Here is an 18341-nt window from a genome sequence, read left to right on the forward strand (position 1 = left end):
AAGTCAATCTGTTGATCAACTTCACTGGCCTGTGCTCCAATCTTCTCCCCAGCAGCTACCACCTTCTCACATGATGTAGACAACTTGTTGATCATTTCTTCAACCGGTTCAATCATCTTCTTCAGTTCCTTCCCGTGTTTCTTTGCCATCACTTTCACAGAATTGTGCGCATGTCCAGTGTGCTCAATGGTAATACAGTAGTGACACACAAGCTGGTCACATGTCTCACAGAAGAAATTCATCTCCAGATTTTGCTTTGGGTCAGATGTCAACTGGTTTCTTCTCTGACTGTAATTTAACCAGTTCACATACGCTGTGGTCTTGGTACTCCTTCACACATTTGTGAGATTGGTAACACATAGCAGATGTCAACATGAAAGAGACTGCTGAAATTCAACTAATCTTTTCCTCACATCATAGAGTCTATAGCAGAGCTTTTGAAAATTCTATCTAAACAAAAACAGCCTAGCTGTGAAAAGGGGTGTAGCCCTTCCAAAAACACCATACAGGATGAAAAAGATGTGAAATCCAAGGTGGTGGCCAGGAAATGGCTGTCACAGTGATGGTAGATAATTTTTTTTTGCCATTACACTACCATCACAGCCTATGCATTAGTTCTTGGCCTCCACCACATCTTTTTCACTCTGGTGTTTTTGGAAGGGCCGCACCCTTTTCACAGCTAGGAAAAAAGAGCAGCCATTACACAGTTAGGATTTGTATGTAAATTTTGCATCCACTGAAAAGCTGTAGAGCTGATAAGTAGAGAAAGATCTTACAGCAGTGACATGTCAGTTTTGGCTGTTATATATGCTAACGGCAAGCTGAGGTTTTTGTGTGGCAATAAAATATCTTTGTATATAATTAGTAACCTGTTATACATATTATTATATTGAATGTGGAAGTTTAGTTATGTAGTTGGATAATTAAATCATTTGATGAGTGATATCAAGAGTATCCCCATTATATACTCTTGGTGATATATGTAATGATGTATAAAGATCCCAGCCTGTGATAGCTATATACACAAACAGCTAGTTTAGCCACTTGGGTAAATATCACAATACAGCATAGATTAAATATTGGATCTATTAAAAATGATGCAGCAATGAGTTTAGGGTTTCTGATAATTGAGGTATACACTATTGTTATTTAACTGCGTAGGACTCAATAAAAACACAGATAATTATAATATATGTAAAATTATAGTCAGTGTGGGAAGAGGTGTGAGAATAAATCAAATATCAGTTTAACTAATGACCTGGGGAGGAATTCCACAATTTGATAGTAGAGGGTAGGAATAATTTAAATACATATAAAAGGGATAGCTAGCACTGGCTGTGTCCATGGTGTAAGGGGGTGTAAGGGCAATTGAAATGTCAACAGGATCATGTAATATTTTGTAAAACATATCACCAGTTTAAGAAACTTCTTCAGTATTCAAGTAATGGCCACTTTAGGTGCATGGTAGTTTTAGTACTGTGATAAGAGAAATCATTAAAATGTTGTGATGAAACAGAGTTTCTATAATGCTATAATGGAGAATCACATGTAGCAATATCGATCAGTACAGTGAAAGTGTGCATGACTCTTAAGGATCAGTGCATGGACGCAAACTGACTGCTGTACATTCTTTGCAAGTTTGCATTAAGATGCATATCATATACAGCCGTATATGCACTGTATCACCACATGCACACAACCTCCGTAACAAATAAAATTGGACATTACATGGGTGTTTCCACACAGTGCAGACTGATTCTCAACTTTCCAGAATGTGGAAGATGTGCATCACGCATGCCTGTACTATTCTCTTATAAAAGTTGGGAACAACTAGCTATATAAACAAACCAATTTATTGTGTAAAGTGAGAAGACATGCAATATATTAATGAACATTGTACTAATTTGATGATGTGAAACAGCAGGAGATCTACATGCATGGGACCCCTTCTCCCAGAAACTGCTTCGGAATAACATACAGCAAAAAGGATGTCACATGGCAAATACCTGCTTACAAAATATCACACTGAAAAAGATAACACTAAATTACCGGCAGCAGGTATCTGGGAGCAGAGCCACTGAATATTTTAATGGTCCAACACTCAACAGATGGCTATAATTATTTTAAGGATGAATAAATCTTGATCATATTATTTGTATAACCCCCTATACATGTAGTTATTGTGTTACACATGGTACACACATGTTCTAGTATCCAGTAACACAAATGGAATGACATGTAAACAATCAAACAACTAAAAAACACTGACTAAGCTCAGTTTTGCATCACCCACATTTATCATGCTACAATGCCTGCTCTAGAAATATTCCTTCCTCCGTTAAAAACCAAAAGCTGTACACCATTTCCAACAGTAAAGGTCTTTAACCAATCTGTTAATACCATGTATGCTCTATTAAAGTGTACTTGACTGCTGTTAGAGTATCTCAATCTTTAAATAAAGTTTTAGGAGAGCTCATGTCCCCTCTTTCCCTGAGAGATGAATGTAAGTTTTATGTTACTATTGATTGTTGTGCTGTACTGCATGTTGTTACTCATTCATGTGCTGCCAAACTTAAGTGCTAGCTAGCTAATTCCTACTGAGACCTTAGGAATCTAAATTTCCAACAACATACATGGGGCTAACAGCTATTCCGTAACGATGAGAGAATTGACCACCAGCAGAGCTACTGGACCCAAAGCTGTGTACAACCACTCCATCTTGGTCAAAGATTGATACACGATTGTTACCAAAGCCAGTCACAAGAATAAAGCCATACAGATCAGTGAAAAGTGCAATTGCATGGGTTCTTCAGTTGGCCACCACCAAATTTGGCAACAACAAGTGTACCATCAAGTGTAAACCTGGAAATGCAATTGTTAATATAATCAGCAACAAATAATTGATCTGTAGCAGTGACTGTTACATCATAGGGTCCACCTCATCTAGTAAACGATTAATGAAAAAATTGTTTGGTAATTCCTTCACACCTCCTGCAGGCACCACACTTGTTTCTCTACACTCGGGGCAAGTGATGTTAGAACCTCTCTGTAGTTTTTCCATACATCCTTCACAGTAGGAGTGATAACAAGGGAGACATAACTGTAAGAGAACAAGTCATAACACAGCACAAGTGCTAAAGGTCTGTAGGACACCTGGTTCTACAGCCTGTTTAAATAAAGATGTTTGAAAAGGTGCAGAAAGGAGAAAAAAACTTCACCACAAGTGAGTTAAAAAACTTTTTAACCCAGCAGCAAAATATAGCATAGGCCAAGTTATTATTACCTTGTAGTGTCAATGCCACAAAACTTCTGCAAATAGCCTTCTGGAGTTTGAGACTCTGTCAATGAATTTAAACAGCAGCACCACAAAATTTAGTTTATAATCAGTGTTATAAAGTTTAAGGCACTTATTTGAAATACTTCCCCGTATAATCAAGTGTTCATGATGTCACAAATAATACTAGTGACTACACAGCAAACAGTTGCAAGTGGTATTGTCAGTTAAAAGACAGCTAGGTCGTAAAAGTAGCTGCTGTTAGGCAGACTGGAATCCAGCATCCACTGTAGGATAGTGATTAAAGAATGCCTGCAGGAAGGAAACATTATTTGTGATGATGTCATTGGTGGGTGGGGCTACTGACCTTGTAAAGCTGCACAGCCTGCCACACCCCACTAGTACAACTCATCTCCCTGATGGAATGCATACTCAACTGAGGAGTACCAATATCTGTAACAATAAGTAGGTACATTTTACATACTACTTAAGTGCTACAATGGAACCTGTTAGCCAGACACTTGAAAATGAGGACACCTGCATAATGTGATCCCAATAAATCCCTTAGCATGTAAACTGACCTGGAAATTTGGGACAGCCCCATAATACACAGTATCCCACTACTAAAGTCTGTGTAAGTACAGTTCAGGGATTAAGAGTTTTGACATTGACTTAATCCTCCACACTATAAGCACGCACAAGCACACACGCTCGCTTGCACACATGCATGTACTTACATGTCAGCGTTGAAACTGGGTCAGGTCATTTGGGTCAAATTTTGTCTGGGTCTGACCCAGAGTGGATCACCGTTAATTAGTCTGGTGATGTGGAAGTGTCTTAGTCTAGCCCTAGTTTCTTTTGGAGGTTTCACTGTATCCCATTAGGGACCTGTGAGAAGGCTAAAGCCTGTGGAGTGAGAAGCTTGACATTGACTTGATTCTCCAGCAACATACAGTGTAGAGGAACTACATCAATCTCCTCTGTAATGAACTATGTATCCAGGAAGTCTGGATATATAATTTAATGCAGGGTATAAATTCAAAATAATTTGCTGTACATTTCACAAATGCTTTGTCTAGTTACCCACTTCACTTTTACAGAAACAATAACAAATACATTCTTGCAGCCTGGATTTACGGTAGCCAATGTGTACTCAGAAATACAACATATTATCTGTTTCGTGTTTTCGAGAGGTTTTATGAAAGTTACCGACTTGAAACAGAGGGCTCAACACTTCTTGTCCTAAATCTTCAGTGCATATTTTTTTGCATTACAATACTATGGCACCCAGTATACTTGCAAACTTTGTTTATGAAAAATGACTATATAGCTTTATGGAAGTATAACAGAACTGAGGTCTGAAACCACTATTAGAAAAAGGTAATAGTTACACAATTGTTACAATAGTTACTCCATATAACAAAGCAAAGCCTACGGCAGCTGTACAAAACACAGCTATTGCCATCCAGTGAACCAGCACCATATAACATGCACACATACACAAACACACACCAGCATTGAAACTGAGTCGGCTCATCCTAGCCACAGGTCTGATCTGCTTTATATAGAATATCCAGGTAATTAATTTGGTGATATGGAAGTGTATTAAAATGTCATAGTCTAGTCCCAATTTCCACGCCCATTTACCATGGGCAGTAGGTGAACTGCTGCAGTCTTTAGGTACAGTGGGACCTAACACCTGTGTGTCAGTTCAATCACAAAAGTGTTCAGGTAAGTGAATCAGTTCAGATAAATGAAGCCCACTCATTTATATACAGAACTGTGTTCAAATAGTCTAATAAAACATACACTGCTCTAATAGAAAATACACCTGTTGACAAAATACTCTAATAGAACAGTCACTGCTAGTGTTCAGATAATCAAGGGTTCAGATAATCGAGGTCCTATTGGATACACAAATCTATGTCCATTGCTGTTACATGCAGCCATGCCCACTAATCAATCATAATTTTGGTGTACAAACCAAATAAACACATGTATAGTTATTGTACGATTCATAGTAGAGCAATCCAGTGATTGGGATTGTCTGTAGGCATAGAGCCATAGTGTATTGCAGTTTGTAGGTATATACGAAGCCACACCCACACATGTTTTGTTTGTCTGTAGACTTCGACTCACGTCCACTGACGGAACAAATTATAAAACCTACTTGTTTAGTAATCATATACCATTTACTTAACTTAGTAAACTAGTATAGCACCAAAATGTAATTCCTAGTGGCTAGGTTTTGGATCAAATCCGTGTGTGCTATCCGAGTCAACAGTAGTGACCCAGTTTCAATGCTAACATACACCACACAGACATGCACTGACACTATACAAACACCCCACACACACTACACTACACACATACCTATTGTCCTCACTCCAAGTTTAGCTGCCATGATAGGACCAATGGTGGAACCACAAGGACTATCATTACGCACCACAAACTCCTGTATATATATAAAACTACTAAATTACTGCTCTATAAGTAGAGTGGAACCTCTTATTAAGTCCCTTTCAAGTTTTGATGAGGTAGTCCCTCCTTCAGACCAAAATGATGGGAAAATGGCTTATTACTTGAGCACTGAAATAACTTATGGCTGGGATATATATTTTTAGAGGTTCCACAGTATTCATTACCTGCAGAGGAACATCAGCTCTGGACGCAATTTCACGAAGTATTGCACATGTGATGGCGTTAGTGGCATAGCGCAAGTTACTATTAATCTTCAACACTATCCCCTATAGAGTACAATGTGAACTGTTAGAATACGATCAACTCTGTTATGCTCACCTGAGCTCACCATATATCAATAACTTCAAAATAGTGAACATACATACATATGTTCACTCTCCAATGCAATACTTTTCATATTAACAAATAACAACATTTTCACTTACTACATTCTGCAAGTCAAAAATCACTCAATACAAAATATAGGGAATTACTTAAATAATTCAGCTCATACAAAATGCTTATGTAAAATAGAGGTTGGGGCATAATGAATATATTTTGCAGGTAGCTTTTGAAGTTATCAACAAAGTGAGGGCTCAGGTCTCTCACTATAAGACACACTTACACCATGTAAGGATGGACGATGCATCTGTTCATGCTTTTCACTAGTGTAGTACACAAGAGTGATAATTAATTTAAAAAAAAAAAACTTACGCATAATTGGGGTGGACTGCATGTGCCTGGTCAGCACTAACTAGGTAACTCTTAGCCATAGCTTCTTCAAATGAAGTGGAAGAACCACCTGTATCCATGGTGATGTGACAGTTGTTAAGGAGACAGACACACTCACCCACTGACAATCTTCTCAACACATGTTCTGTCCATGCAGAAGCAGCTCCTTGAGCACTCTCTGACCCTACCTATGGTAAGTGGATACTAAGTTGCAGCTTCAATATAACCCCTATCTTAATGTATAACAGCCACTAGTTTGACATGGACCTTAACAGGCTAAAGGTTATACAGTAAGTGCTTTTGATGAAAAGGGCTTCCTAGGTTGGTATGGTACACTATTTTCAGTGGGAGTCTGATTTGGTAAGTTTGCAAAATACACTCATCACTCACCTCCTCATTATCATAGAGAGCTACGAATCTGATGTTGCCTTCATCTTCTAGTGAATCTATACTAGCCAGAAGCCCTTGAAGTGCTCCATAGCAATTCACGAGGTTGTCCAACCGAGGGGCAAAAATGAACTCATCCAGAACTCCACCTATTGCCTAAGAAAATACCACAGAGAAAAAGCCTGTGTTATGTAGACAAATTAACCCAGATGTCATGATTATTAGTATTCTGGATTTTCAGGTCCTTGGTAACACTCTTAGTTACCTATATCCTGCAGTACATAATTTTTACAGTTTTCATGGTTAGTAAAGCTACCGTGAAATTTTATCACATGAAAATTATGCATGTTGATATATGCAGCAAAGAAATGACAGTGACATTTACTAATGGATATCACATTTACTAGTACAACGTGGGTGGCTTTCTGCAAGACCTGTTGCTACAAACTTCAACTCACTTTACAGATACATTGGCATGGCTCCAAGTATGTTAACACAGTATCACACATTCCTGATATTAAAGCGGGCATGGCTCACAATAGAAGTTGGCCTAGGTCAAGACTGCAATAAGCATTGCTGCTACTGGTTCAGACACATTCTTAGCAATCGGTACAATGCTTGAAGTAAAAATCCATCCAGACCCTCTGTAGCTGTGTGGTCAAGAACAAAATCTTCCTATCAAGCAACAGTAATCTGTGAATTTTGCATAAAATTTTTAAAAATGTGAAAATCTTGGGAAGTTTAATCCAGGCATACAGTATTATGGATCTCCTTTCTCTGTCTGAACACCTCAATTATCCAAATACAAATTGACTATTAATTTGTATTCTCTTAGAAACATCTTGCTTTCAGCAGGTAGTGTGGCTACCATATGTAATAAAAATAATTTTTTGTTAGCACTTCATATATAGTGTACGTGGTCTTGTCCTCCACCCCCACCATGATATTTAAATAACTAAGGATCACCTGTACTAAGTTTCAAGCGTCTGGTGTTTTCAGATGACCCATACTAACAGGTTAATCACTTACCGAAGGTTGGGTGTCAGCAACATGCAAATCAAAGTCCATCACTTGTTCAGCTCCACATCCTAACTCCTTGCACAACACATCAATCAGTAGTGAATGGTGTTTGCCTGTAGCCTATAAAAACAAGAGGATCACATGACATTATGTGATCCAATTGACAGCCAAAAAGTAGAATGTTATAAAGTTTGTACAGTCAATTTCAAGTTGCTTGCGAACAATTCACACACACGATTTCTCAAACACGTTAGCTGTTTCCTTTCAACCAAGCTTCTTTTAATAGCGTAACTACATTATTCAACTTCTTAGATTGTTAGACAATGCCAGGAATATATTGAGGTAGTTATTCATACATTAAAACACTGCATGTAAGAATTCACATGATCACGTTCGAAAATCACATGTGCGAATTGCTCATTTACTTTCGCAAGCAACCTGAAATCGACTGTAAGGACCATTAATACTTACAGAACACTCCACACTACTTTTCTCACACAACTGGTCTTGTACAGCAGTGGCTAGTACAGGAACACTGTAGAACAGTTAGTGTACTACTCAATGAAAAAATGATTCAACTTACATTTGTGATTCTTTGTTAGGACCAAAGCTAGTATTGTGGTCCCTATTCAGGTGGATACAGATGTTGGGAACACGAAGGATTGGCCTGTTGATGTGTACCAGTTGATGAATAAGACCTTTATCAGTCTATACAGAAAAGTGATTAAACAAAAGCAGTGTTAAAATGTTGATAGTATAGCAGTCTTACTGATACAGCAGATTGTAAACATACACCATCAGTACAATGACACCAGTTTGCTATTTGTAGTGTAGTGGGTTATCCAAATAAGAAAAGATAAGGAACAGTTACACTGATCATCTTTAGTACCAAACATTTTTTAAACATTTGTGCCGATAGGAGCACTAGCTTGTAGCATTTACGCGCTGATACTGAAGAGATACAATGGACAGTATTCCTCCATGGTAGATTATATTATGCTTTGTTTGTTTCTGATGGCATAGTACTAGTAGTGACATGGTTGAAATTATTTTCATTATTCTGGCATTCCCATCCATGCAGTTGAAATTCTGAGTGATACTCAGTCCTATATTATTTAGTTCCTCAAACTTGGTTCTCACAGAAAGTTATCTCTTCATCACAACAGCACTGCTCTTGATATGTTACACATGCTCTCACGTCTGGGATAAAATTTACTCTGCCATGCAAAAGAAGCCATCATTGTAATCATTTGAGTACAACATCAGTAGATGCTCTCATTACAAGGGCTTAAAAATGGTATATGTCACTGAAGAAGGTCAATGGCAAGTCACATGACAATATCATTATATACTAGTATGACAATTAATAACAAAAGTAGGGAGCACTCACCTTCCTGACAACTCTCCCAGCTACAGTCAAGTCTCGATCAAACCAAGTGTGCCATATTCCTCCACCGTAGCACTCCACACCTACTGTCAGGTATCCATGCTTTGATTGTAGTGACCGTGGCTTCACCTGGGATAAGGGGTGGGGTGACAAAGGAAGTGGGGGTCAGTGACAGACCTTAAGACAGGGGCTATCTGTATGAGCTCCGACCATGGAGAAACCATTTCCTGGTTTAAACTTGGCACCGACTGCAAAGGCAGTGATCGTGGAGAAGTTGTTGATAACATAGTACTATAGGAGGAACAGTAGAATTCTGTGACATAACAATAGACACACACACACGCACGCACGCACGCACGCACGCACGCACGCACGCACGCACGCACGCACGCACGCACGCACGCACGCACGCACGCACGCACGCACACACAATGCACATGTAACACGTGTGTGTGAGTGCTTGTGTGTGCATATGCAAGTGTTGTTTGTGTATGATATACTTTCCCAGAAGGCTTGATGTTCCACGTTTCACGATCATTAAGTTCGGAGAAACCTGCTACCGTCAATCGTCGCTTACACTCCTGTACAACTAAGTAGAGGGCATCATCCAAATGACGTCATTACAAGAGATGCAGCTCACCATGATAAGGGGAAACCCCTTTGTCGACAAAACTAATAAAATCCTTGGCAGCCTCCATTATGGCTTGTGTAGATGCCTTGCAGATCTGTATAAAAACATGTACGTCTTTATTAATTACAGTTTAAAGGCACAGCCTGGGAACCTGTTCACAAACATTCACGATCAATCTAAGCCTATACAATTACCTGAGATGACATTGTTCGTTGTGTTTTTTCCAGTTTACCGATAAATGATTACAAGAAATATACGTCACGTGACACAAAGCTGAATAACACACGTGATGGTGTAAATAGGAAATTATGACGTCTTGTTTAGCTGCTTCGGTCCCTCGTGGATGGCATAGAGTAGTAGCGGTGGATGCTGTCTATTATGTGAGGTGAGAGTGCGTGTTAAACCAGTAATTGACGAATACGTGACTTAATACGCCTTGATCGACTTTGACTACTTTTCTTAGGATTCGTGCAAGTTTTGGCAGCATCTGTGAAAAAGCACCTGTTAATCTTTACGTTAATGTTTTATGAGTTTGTGTTTTTCTGCCATACATTTTAGAATATACGGGGACAGTTTTAGTGCCTATTCTGACTACACGGCTCTACAATTTAATGAAATAACAAAAGAGATGAAGGTGTTATTACCTCGGTTATTACTGTACGGTAGCGCGCAATTTTATCGACTTTCTCCTCGTTGTTAAGGTTGGTTTGTTGTGACAAAACTCTATTATTTGTACCGCAAACAATTGTAACCAGTTGTCATTGTGATGCACTTACTGTGGTTTATGGTGTAATAATTACGGTGGTTATATATTTTTTGTCTCTCGTTAGTCCAGACCAGCGAGTGCTATGGAACAAGAGAGATGTATTAATACATCTTACTTCATGGGGAACATGCAAGTGTGGACTACAATGCCCCGTTGACATTGACAAGGTGTTTAATTTTGACCTTAGTGTTCCGACTGGAGGTGAATTTCCTTGTACTGGAACATGCGATCGGAGTAGGAGGGGCAGACAGCAGGAACCAGCTCAACCTGTTCAGCAGGTTTTAAATAGAACTGTATCACATGATCAACAGAAAGTAAATGGGATTGTATCACATGATGTACAGGAAGTAAATAACACTGTGTCACATGATCAACAGGAAGTAGATAGGACTGTATCACATGATCAACAGGAAGCAATTAAGACTGAATCACATGACCAACAAGAAGTAACAATGCTAAATCATCATCCCCACGTTGTTGTAGATAGTACTCTTCCCTCTCATGAAGTAGACAATTTGTCAAGAGACCTTGATGTTCAAACTGGTACGAATGTTACCGTCTGGACACAAATTAGTTCACATGATGTACAGGAAATTAAGAATGTTCCTCTTGATGGAGGCCAAAGTGGATCGTGCAGTGATTTGGACAAGAAACGTCTCCCTCATGAAGCAGAGAACGTGTTGCATGCTTCTGCACCATGGCAGCAAAATGAATCCAGTAGCATGAAAACTGATGAATGCACTGCTGGGAGTTTACATTTGGATAAATATGTATCACACAGTCAAGGCAAGCAAATAATTGAAGATCTCAAAGCATTGTTATTGCAGCAAGTTGACAAAACAGTTTTACATGGTGTTGAACATTTAGAAGTAGCAACAGAGCATGGAAAAACTGAGATGGTATCAGACAGACCTCTTGACACACAAGACAACACACTACACAGTACACAGGTGGGCAAGACAGCCCACATTTACGAGATAACATGCACACAAGATTTATCACATACACAAAAGACAACTGCCTCCAGAAGTGTTGTACAACTGGTTGATTATGGTTACGATGCAGATTCTGACAGTGGGCAGTCAATGGACAATAGTCAAGATACAGGTTATTCTAATATTTTAACTAAGACTAATACTAGTGCAAAATCTGCAGTTATAATAGGTGAAAGTGATTCTAATCTTTTAGTGCAATCAATGCAGAATTATCAAGGCATAGATTCAGATGGAACAGACTCAATTTCTGATGATGCCGACAACAAACCACAAAGGGTCGGAGATATTAGTTGTGACTCTTTTGTGGAGCACGCTAATACCTCAGGGCTCAGTGTTGCAGCTCAGGATTCTAGTGACCAGTTAAGTGACGGTAGTCTGACTGCTACCCTTAGTTGTGATGAAAAAGTGGAAGTTCTTGTTGACAGCAAAAGTTTAGACGCATTCTCCCCTCTGTCTGACAGTTCTTTGACACGTGGATTTCAGGACACAAAAGCTGATGTACCATTCCCACAGCATAAATCAAACTACTTAGGGAAGATGGATACTATTGATATGGAGGACAAGTCATTGTTGCAAAATGTTGTAGATAATTCATGTCAAAGACTCAGTGAATCTCATCATGACAGTCTGTCCCCACTTCCTTTTGTCCCACCAGACCAAGTGTGCAGTTCCACACCCTGGCTGTGCGTTCCCCCTTCTGGAACCTCACCTCCTCCAGCTACACATCCTTTCAATTTTGCCGCACCCATTTCTGATGTAGCCACACCTCCATGCTCCACTGCAGCTCCACTTGTAATCTCTACTGGAATGAAAGAAGGCATTACATCACCCATTGAACAGGGTGTTGCAGTAGCTCCAGAAGGGCAGCATGACATAGCAGTAGTCGATGTTTTAAAACTGCTACTGACCTGCAATCCAATGCAAAATCCAATCTCCCCTAACTCGGAATTACCAGCTAACTGGAATTTTGTTCCCATTGTACCAACTTGTGTTTCCGGTACAACTGGTACTACTAGCCCGTGTGCTCTTCCACCAGAAGCTACCAGACTAAATGAACCACTGAAAACTGTGCCAGAATCTTCACAAGAATTAACTAATGTGTTAACGAAAGATGCCATTGAGGAGACAGCAATGGGAAAAGATAGTGAAAATATTTCTAGTTTATGTGATGGACAGCTGGAACAGAAATCAGCAGCAGAGAATAAAAATGGACGGAAGATTGAAAAGCCGGAAAATATTCCAATACCAAAGAACAATGAAGGCAGATATGAAAGTGTATCTACTCCATCAACAGTCAGTAGTGATTGTACCTTGAGCTCACTAAACTCGTCTGATGAGCGCCTGAAAACTCTTCAACTGGATAGTCCTGTTAGCACATTTCCTGAGTCATTACAGATTAGCGTTGATCTTGCTGTGTTACCAGAAAGAAAGAAGATTGTACAGAAAGCAAAATGGGCAGCGATACTGACCACACCCGTGCGTAATCTTAGAGAAAGAAAATCCACCAGCAAGAAGCCAACTTTAATAGTTACTTCGTCAGTTATTAAATCTGATCGGAAACAGCAAGAATCCACATCAACACCATCACCACCAAGTAGTCCTCCTCCAGCACCAGCACCATCAGAAGAGGGCAGATTTAAAGTTGGTGATGTGGTGTGGTCAAAGTTTTCCCACTGGGACTTGTGGCCATGCCAAATTAAACACTACACTGATATCAAACACTACACTGATATCAAACAGGCTGTACCAGGACCTGATCAGGTATTGTTTCTGTTTGACATGTATTTGTGCGTAGTTGTGGTACAAAGTAAGCCCTATCGTGCTATTCATACTCCTGTACTGTAGCATGGAAAAATTTGGCTAAAAATATTTCGCTGTAAGTAAAGTTTAATTTATGATTTCTGGCCAACTGCTAACACAAAAAATATATGTGGGGGGAAAAACAGCTTTTGAGGTAGTAGAGTTCAGTCCTTACGTGTACAGTGAAACTTCATTACTGTACCAAAGTTTGCCATCAAAATCTCTCACATTGGCTGTTTCGATAACATTAACAAGCATAAGGGAAAATACCTGATTTTTCATTCTACTTGTTTGTTTATCTTTTTAATATCGTAGTTATGATTAATGAACCATATCAAAAGAAATAATGGTGCCAGGCATACTATACAATTAATGTTGTGCCAACAATCAATTACTGAAAAGTAAAGTTGCCACATTATGCTTTATTTTCAGCTATATTCTGCCTGTCACACGGTGTTACAAACAAAGAACAGTACGAAAAGTGTCTCTGTAATCAATCCATTTGCAACAGAAAATACAAACATTTAGCATCACTACTAGGCAATTTCTCTATGAAATTAGTATGAAAATTCATGTAACGTTCATGGAAAATTCATACCGCCATAGTATAAATTTTTAACGGATTCATACCATAACGAAATTTTCATGCAAATTTCATACAAGGCTTGTTGTGTATGAAAATTTTTTCATGGCATCATTTCATACACTTTTACCATGAAAATTATATGAAATGTGACACATAGAGAAATTGCCTAGTAGTGCATGATAGTAGTCACAGGGAAGTCATATCTTGCACTTTCACAAATAGACACCTTGCATTGTCAGTGAAAATAACTGGATCACAAAGGAGTACAAAGGTAAGTCCATGATGCATGCACTGTAGCTGCTGCAGTTGGCAAAAAGGCACATCTTGGGACAAAGTGACATCAAACAGTGAAGAAATCAAACCCATAGTCTTATTATCCATTGTGGAGTTATGCTTCAGGCAGGCAGTCAGTTCGTAGAAAAATTCAGCTAAATGAAAATTTTAAATTTCTAACATTTTGTTTTAAGGTTTCCATATAGCTGCAACTGCCTGTGCATTGCCTGCGATTATTACCAGGGTCTTGACAGGGGGCACTTTAAACAATATGGAAACAAACCTCGCCAGTATCGCAACAACTGTACCGCAGCCACCGTAAACGTTGAGAGAGGTTCAACCTTCCCTGCTCTTCCAGCATTGCAGACAGGATGATTTTTAAATGGAAACAAACACTGCAGGCGTACACTGGCAATGTTCAACATGAAGAAGCCAAGCGTGTGTCAAAATTTTTCAAGACAAATATTCACCGTTGATAGTACCAATGCTTTATTATTGAGGTCTAAAGTTTAGGACGATGAGTTCATAACTTTATATCATATCATGAACTCTTGTTAGGCCTATTAGAGGTGGCCACTATAACGAGGTGATCTTATTATAGAGGTGTGGTCGCTTTGTGATGTTTCACTATCACTTTCAGCATATCATACAGGATATACACTGCAGTAGTACTGTACTGTATATTAGAGATCATGGAGAGTTGGGTTTATCTGGCCAAAAATTCATCCTTTATAATACCATCCTGGCATTGTTTAGGTATAACCAAGCCCAAAAAGTGCCTTCAGTACGATCCTAAAGGCTTCCAATAAATTGTTACAAAATTAAAAAAAAAGTATTCAATGGAATTGCCTGCCTGCCTGCCTGCCTGCCTGCCTGCCTGCCTGCCTGCCTGCCTGCCTGCCTGCCTGCCTGCCTGCCTGCCTGCCTGCCTGCCTGCCTGCCTGCCTGCCTGCCTGCCTGCCTGCCTGCCTGCCTGCCTGCCTGCCTGCCTGCCTGCCTGCCTGCCTGCCTGCCTGCCTGCCTGCCTGCCTGCCTGCCTGCCTGCCTGCCTGCCTGCCGGCAAGCATAACTCGATAACAGCTAAGGCTATGGGTTTGATTTTTTCACTGTTTGACATCGCTTCGTCCCGAGACATGCCTTTTGGCATATGTATTATGCACACATCATGGACTTACCTTTGTCCTCCTTTGTGCCCCATTTCTTTTTTCTGACAGCCAAAGGTGTTGATTCATGGTAGTGCGATGCATGGCTTCCCTACAGTACATTTGTAAGAATCGATTGATTGCAGAGGTAATTCTAACACTGTTCTTCGTTTGCAATGCTGTATAACGGGATGAACATAGCTGAAAGTGAAACAGCGAAACGTAATGGCTGCTGCACTTTCAGGGCAGTAATTGATAGTTGGGGGTGCGCGAATTGTATTTTCGTGGTGATTGGATTGTTGCAGAGACACTTCTTCTGTTTTTCATCTGTAGCACTGTGTAATGGGCTGAACATAGCTGAAAGCGAAGCGTAATTGCCACTGTACTTTCGAAGCAGTATTTGATAGCTGGGGCGCGTGTTCAGTAATTCTGACGCCATCCTTTCTTTTGATTTAGTATGCATGGTTCACCAGTCATAATAATGTTACAAAAAAGAGTAACAAACAAGTTTAAGGAAAAATTAGGAATTTTAAGTTCGATTAGGGATCATAGAACAGAAAGTAGGGAAACAAGGGAGGTCGCCTACAACTGCAGATATACTAGTGAACATTTAATCCTTAATTCAGTGTTGTCCTTAATAAAAAGTTCCTTGATTAAAAAATGTATAGGTAAGCCTACCGCATTGCCACAGTCAAGTGATGTAGTATCACTACAACCTTCATGCTAACATGGATGGATGCAGAACGTAAAGATGCATTTTCTGAGCAACTGCAGATTACAATCTAGTTGTATCAAGGTATTAACAAAGCCACAATAGTTTTAGGCTGGAACTCTGATATTAAATGTCTACTGTGTATGATTAATTTTTATTGGCCTGGTGCCCACAGATTTTTAATATGACTATATATAGTAAGCGATTGGTATGTATGGTGACTATATATAGTAAGTGATTGGTATGTATGGTACATTGTTTACATTGCAGTGTGCTTATAAATAAGGACATGGTCACATGCTGAATCCCACAAAATTGATTCAGGTCAAACAATGAATGAATACTGCACCTAATAGCCATAGTGTAATAGTGCTGGGACTCCTCAGGTGCCATGGGTCAGTTAATGTCTATTGCTGTGTTGAGAGTATCCAAATTAGTAGTCTAAGTTATGCAATACATAGCACCTGACCTTGCAATGTATACATGGATTGGGTTACATGTTGTAGTCTATTCATCATCACTACAACCCAATTGTGGCTGTGCTTGGTGTAAATGGTAACTTACAAAGAACACTCCAGCAAAACCCATACAAACCCATACAGTGAAACCTGTTTGAAAGTGATCACCGTAGGATTTCAGGTCACTTTAGTGTAAACTACACCTGCAGGGATTTCGAACTCAATTGGCTGGTTTAGACAGGCAACCTTATAACAGTAACGTGGAGAGGGTTGGTGGTTGTGCAGTTATATAATATAATGCAAGGGTTATTTCTGGGTTAGGGAAGTGGCACATTGTGTTGCGTGGGTATGTGAGCTGGGATAAAACATCACTTTGATTTGCATTAGAATACTTCTGTATTGATAGCAAGGAGTTTTTGTTGAGAATATGAAACATTTGACCATCCTACTCTGACGTGACCAAGCCTCATTGCACTGTTGAGCAATTTGATTTGCACAGTCACTGTAAGATATTTTAGTGTTGCAAATGTGTACCCAATTTAAATATGTACGCAAGTCCATTAATCAGTTGTCTGGTGGAGACTTCATAATACACATGAAGCTGTAGGAATGCATACAGATACAGTTGACTGTTAGCCATTATTTTCACTGTTTGGCCAATCAAATTTGTTATACATTTAAAATGTTTCAATTTCCAATTCTTATTTCTAGCATTAGTTGTCCCAAATTGGTTTGCATGACATTTTCAACATTCTACACAGGTTTGGGTTGAGTGGTATGGTGACCACACATACAGCAAACTGGACCAGTACTCACTAAAGTCATACGAGGAAGGCCTCAAGGACCACTTATCAAAGAAGAAAAAGAAGATGAGCAGGTGAGTTAGAATGGGTATGGAGGTAAAATTCCCTGCTTGTTGTTTAAAACAATCAACTGATATTATTTGTACTGTTACAAGAGTACATATTATGTACTCTTGGTTAGACATTACCACAGACATGCACACACACACACACACGCACACACACGCACACACATATAGGCATAGTTTCTATGGTGATATACTGTGTGTTATTGATATAGGAGATTGCTGCGCTCAGTTACTGAGGTCCGCAGTGTAATGGAGGGCCTTCCACGACAGTCATCACAGGTATGGGTTTCACTATGGTGATGTGTCCTACATGGCAACCACACTGATATGGGTTATGTGCAGTTGATTGGCTTGACCCTGTGTGGCTAGCATTTCTAGGGGTCACCTTTTAGGAAAATACTTGTCATCTCAAAAATGAGTTTTTGGTACTGTGTTTAAGAGTGTATAAACTTTCTTGCTACTTTGAACTACAGTGAAACTTCTTCAGCAGATTATTGAATAAATTTATACTCACTAGAAAAAACTTCCACATTATTTGGTCCCAACTGACTTAGCTTACTACTCTAGAAGAAAATGCCTTGATTTACTGTAGCTAAAGTAGGCCAAAAATGCTTTGATTTCCAAGAGTCTTTTTAAAGAGAGTTTCACTGCAGTTGAAGATGTGTGTCCGAATGTATGTGCTGAATTGTTATTTTGTTCCAGGTAGCAGCTAAAACAAAAAAATCACAACAGCAGAAGAAAAGCCGCTCATGATCTATTATTTATGATTTTCAAAAAGTGTTTATATGATTATGATAATGATTAATGATCAATTATACAGGTTGTTCATGTATTATGTTATACGGAA

General features: G+C 39.3%; 2 protein-coding genes across 4 annotated transcripts; one reads left to right on the forward strand and one right to left on the reverse strand.

Moving 5' to 3' along the window:
- Nucleotides 1-3439: 3439 nt before the first annotated feature.
- Nucleotides 3440-10245, reverse strand: LOC136236719 (aspartyl aminopeptidase-like). 2 transcript variants are annotated; one of them, XM_066026958.1, is made up of 16 exons: nt 10086-10245; nt 9901-9985; nt 9761-9849; nt 9438-9551; nt 9264-9389; nt 8457-8581; nt 8345-8408; nt 7883-7993; nt 6857-7009; nt 6585-6654; nt 6449-6536; nt 6360-6399; nt 5920-6021; nt 5648-5729; nt 3642-3727; nt 3440-3586 (listed from the first exon to the last, which is right to left on the reverse strand). In XM_066026958.1, the coding sequence occupies exons 1-16, from the start codon at nt 10095-10097 to the stop codon at nt 3536-3538; spliced, it is 1398 nt and encodes a 465-aa protein (XP_065883030.1). In that variant the 5' UTR covers nt 10098-10245; the 3' UTR covers nt 3440-3535. The 2 variants fall into 2 exon arrangements, with proteins under 2 accessions (XP_065883030.1, XP_065883028.1); XM_066026956.1 differs by having other exon boundaries at nt 6449-6654.
- On the forward strand, nt 10162-18311 carry LOC136236717 (uncharacterized). Of its 2 annotated transcripts, none has more exons than XM_066026953.1 (5): nt 10162-10276; nt 10722-13413; nt 17385-17500; nt 17707-17773; nt 18197-18311. In XM_066026953.1, exons 1-5 carry the CDS (start codon nt 10200-10202, stop codon nt 18245-18247), a joined length of 3003 nt encoding a protein of 1000 aa, XP_065883025.1. In that variant the 5' UTR covers nt 10162-10199; the 3' UTR covers nt 18248-18311. The 2 variants fall into 2 exon arrangements, with proteins under 2 accessions (XP_065883025.1, XP_065883026.1); XM_066026954.1 differs by lacking the exon at nt 10162-10276 and having other exon boundaries at nt 11048-11200; nt 11248-13413.
- The last annotated feature ends 30 nt before the right edge of the window (nt 18312-18341 follow it).

This window comes from Dysidea avara, chromosome 10, assembly GCF_963678975.1.
Source record: "Dysidea avara chromosome 10, odDysAvar1.4, whole genome shotgun sequence".
In the NCBI taxonomy this organism is placed as follows: Eukaryota; Metazoa; Porifera; class Demospongiae; order Dictyoceratida; family Dysideidae; genus Dysidea; species Dysidea avara.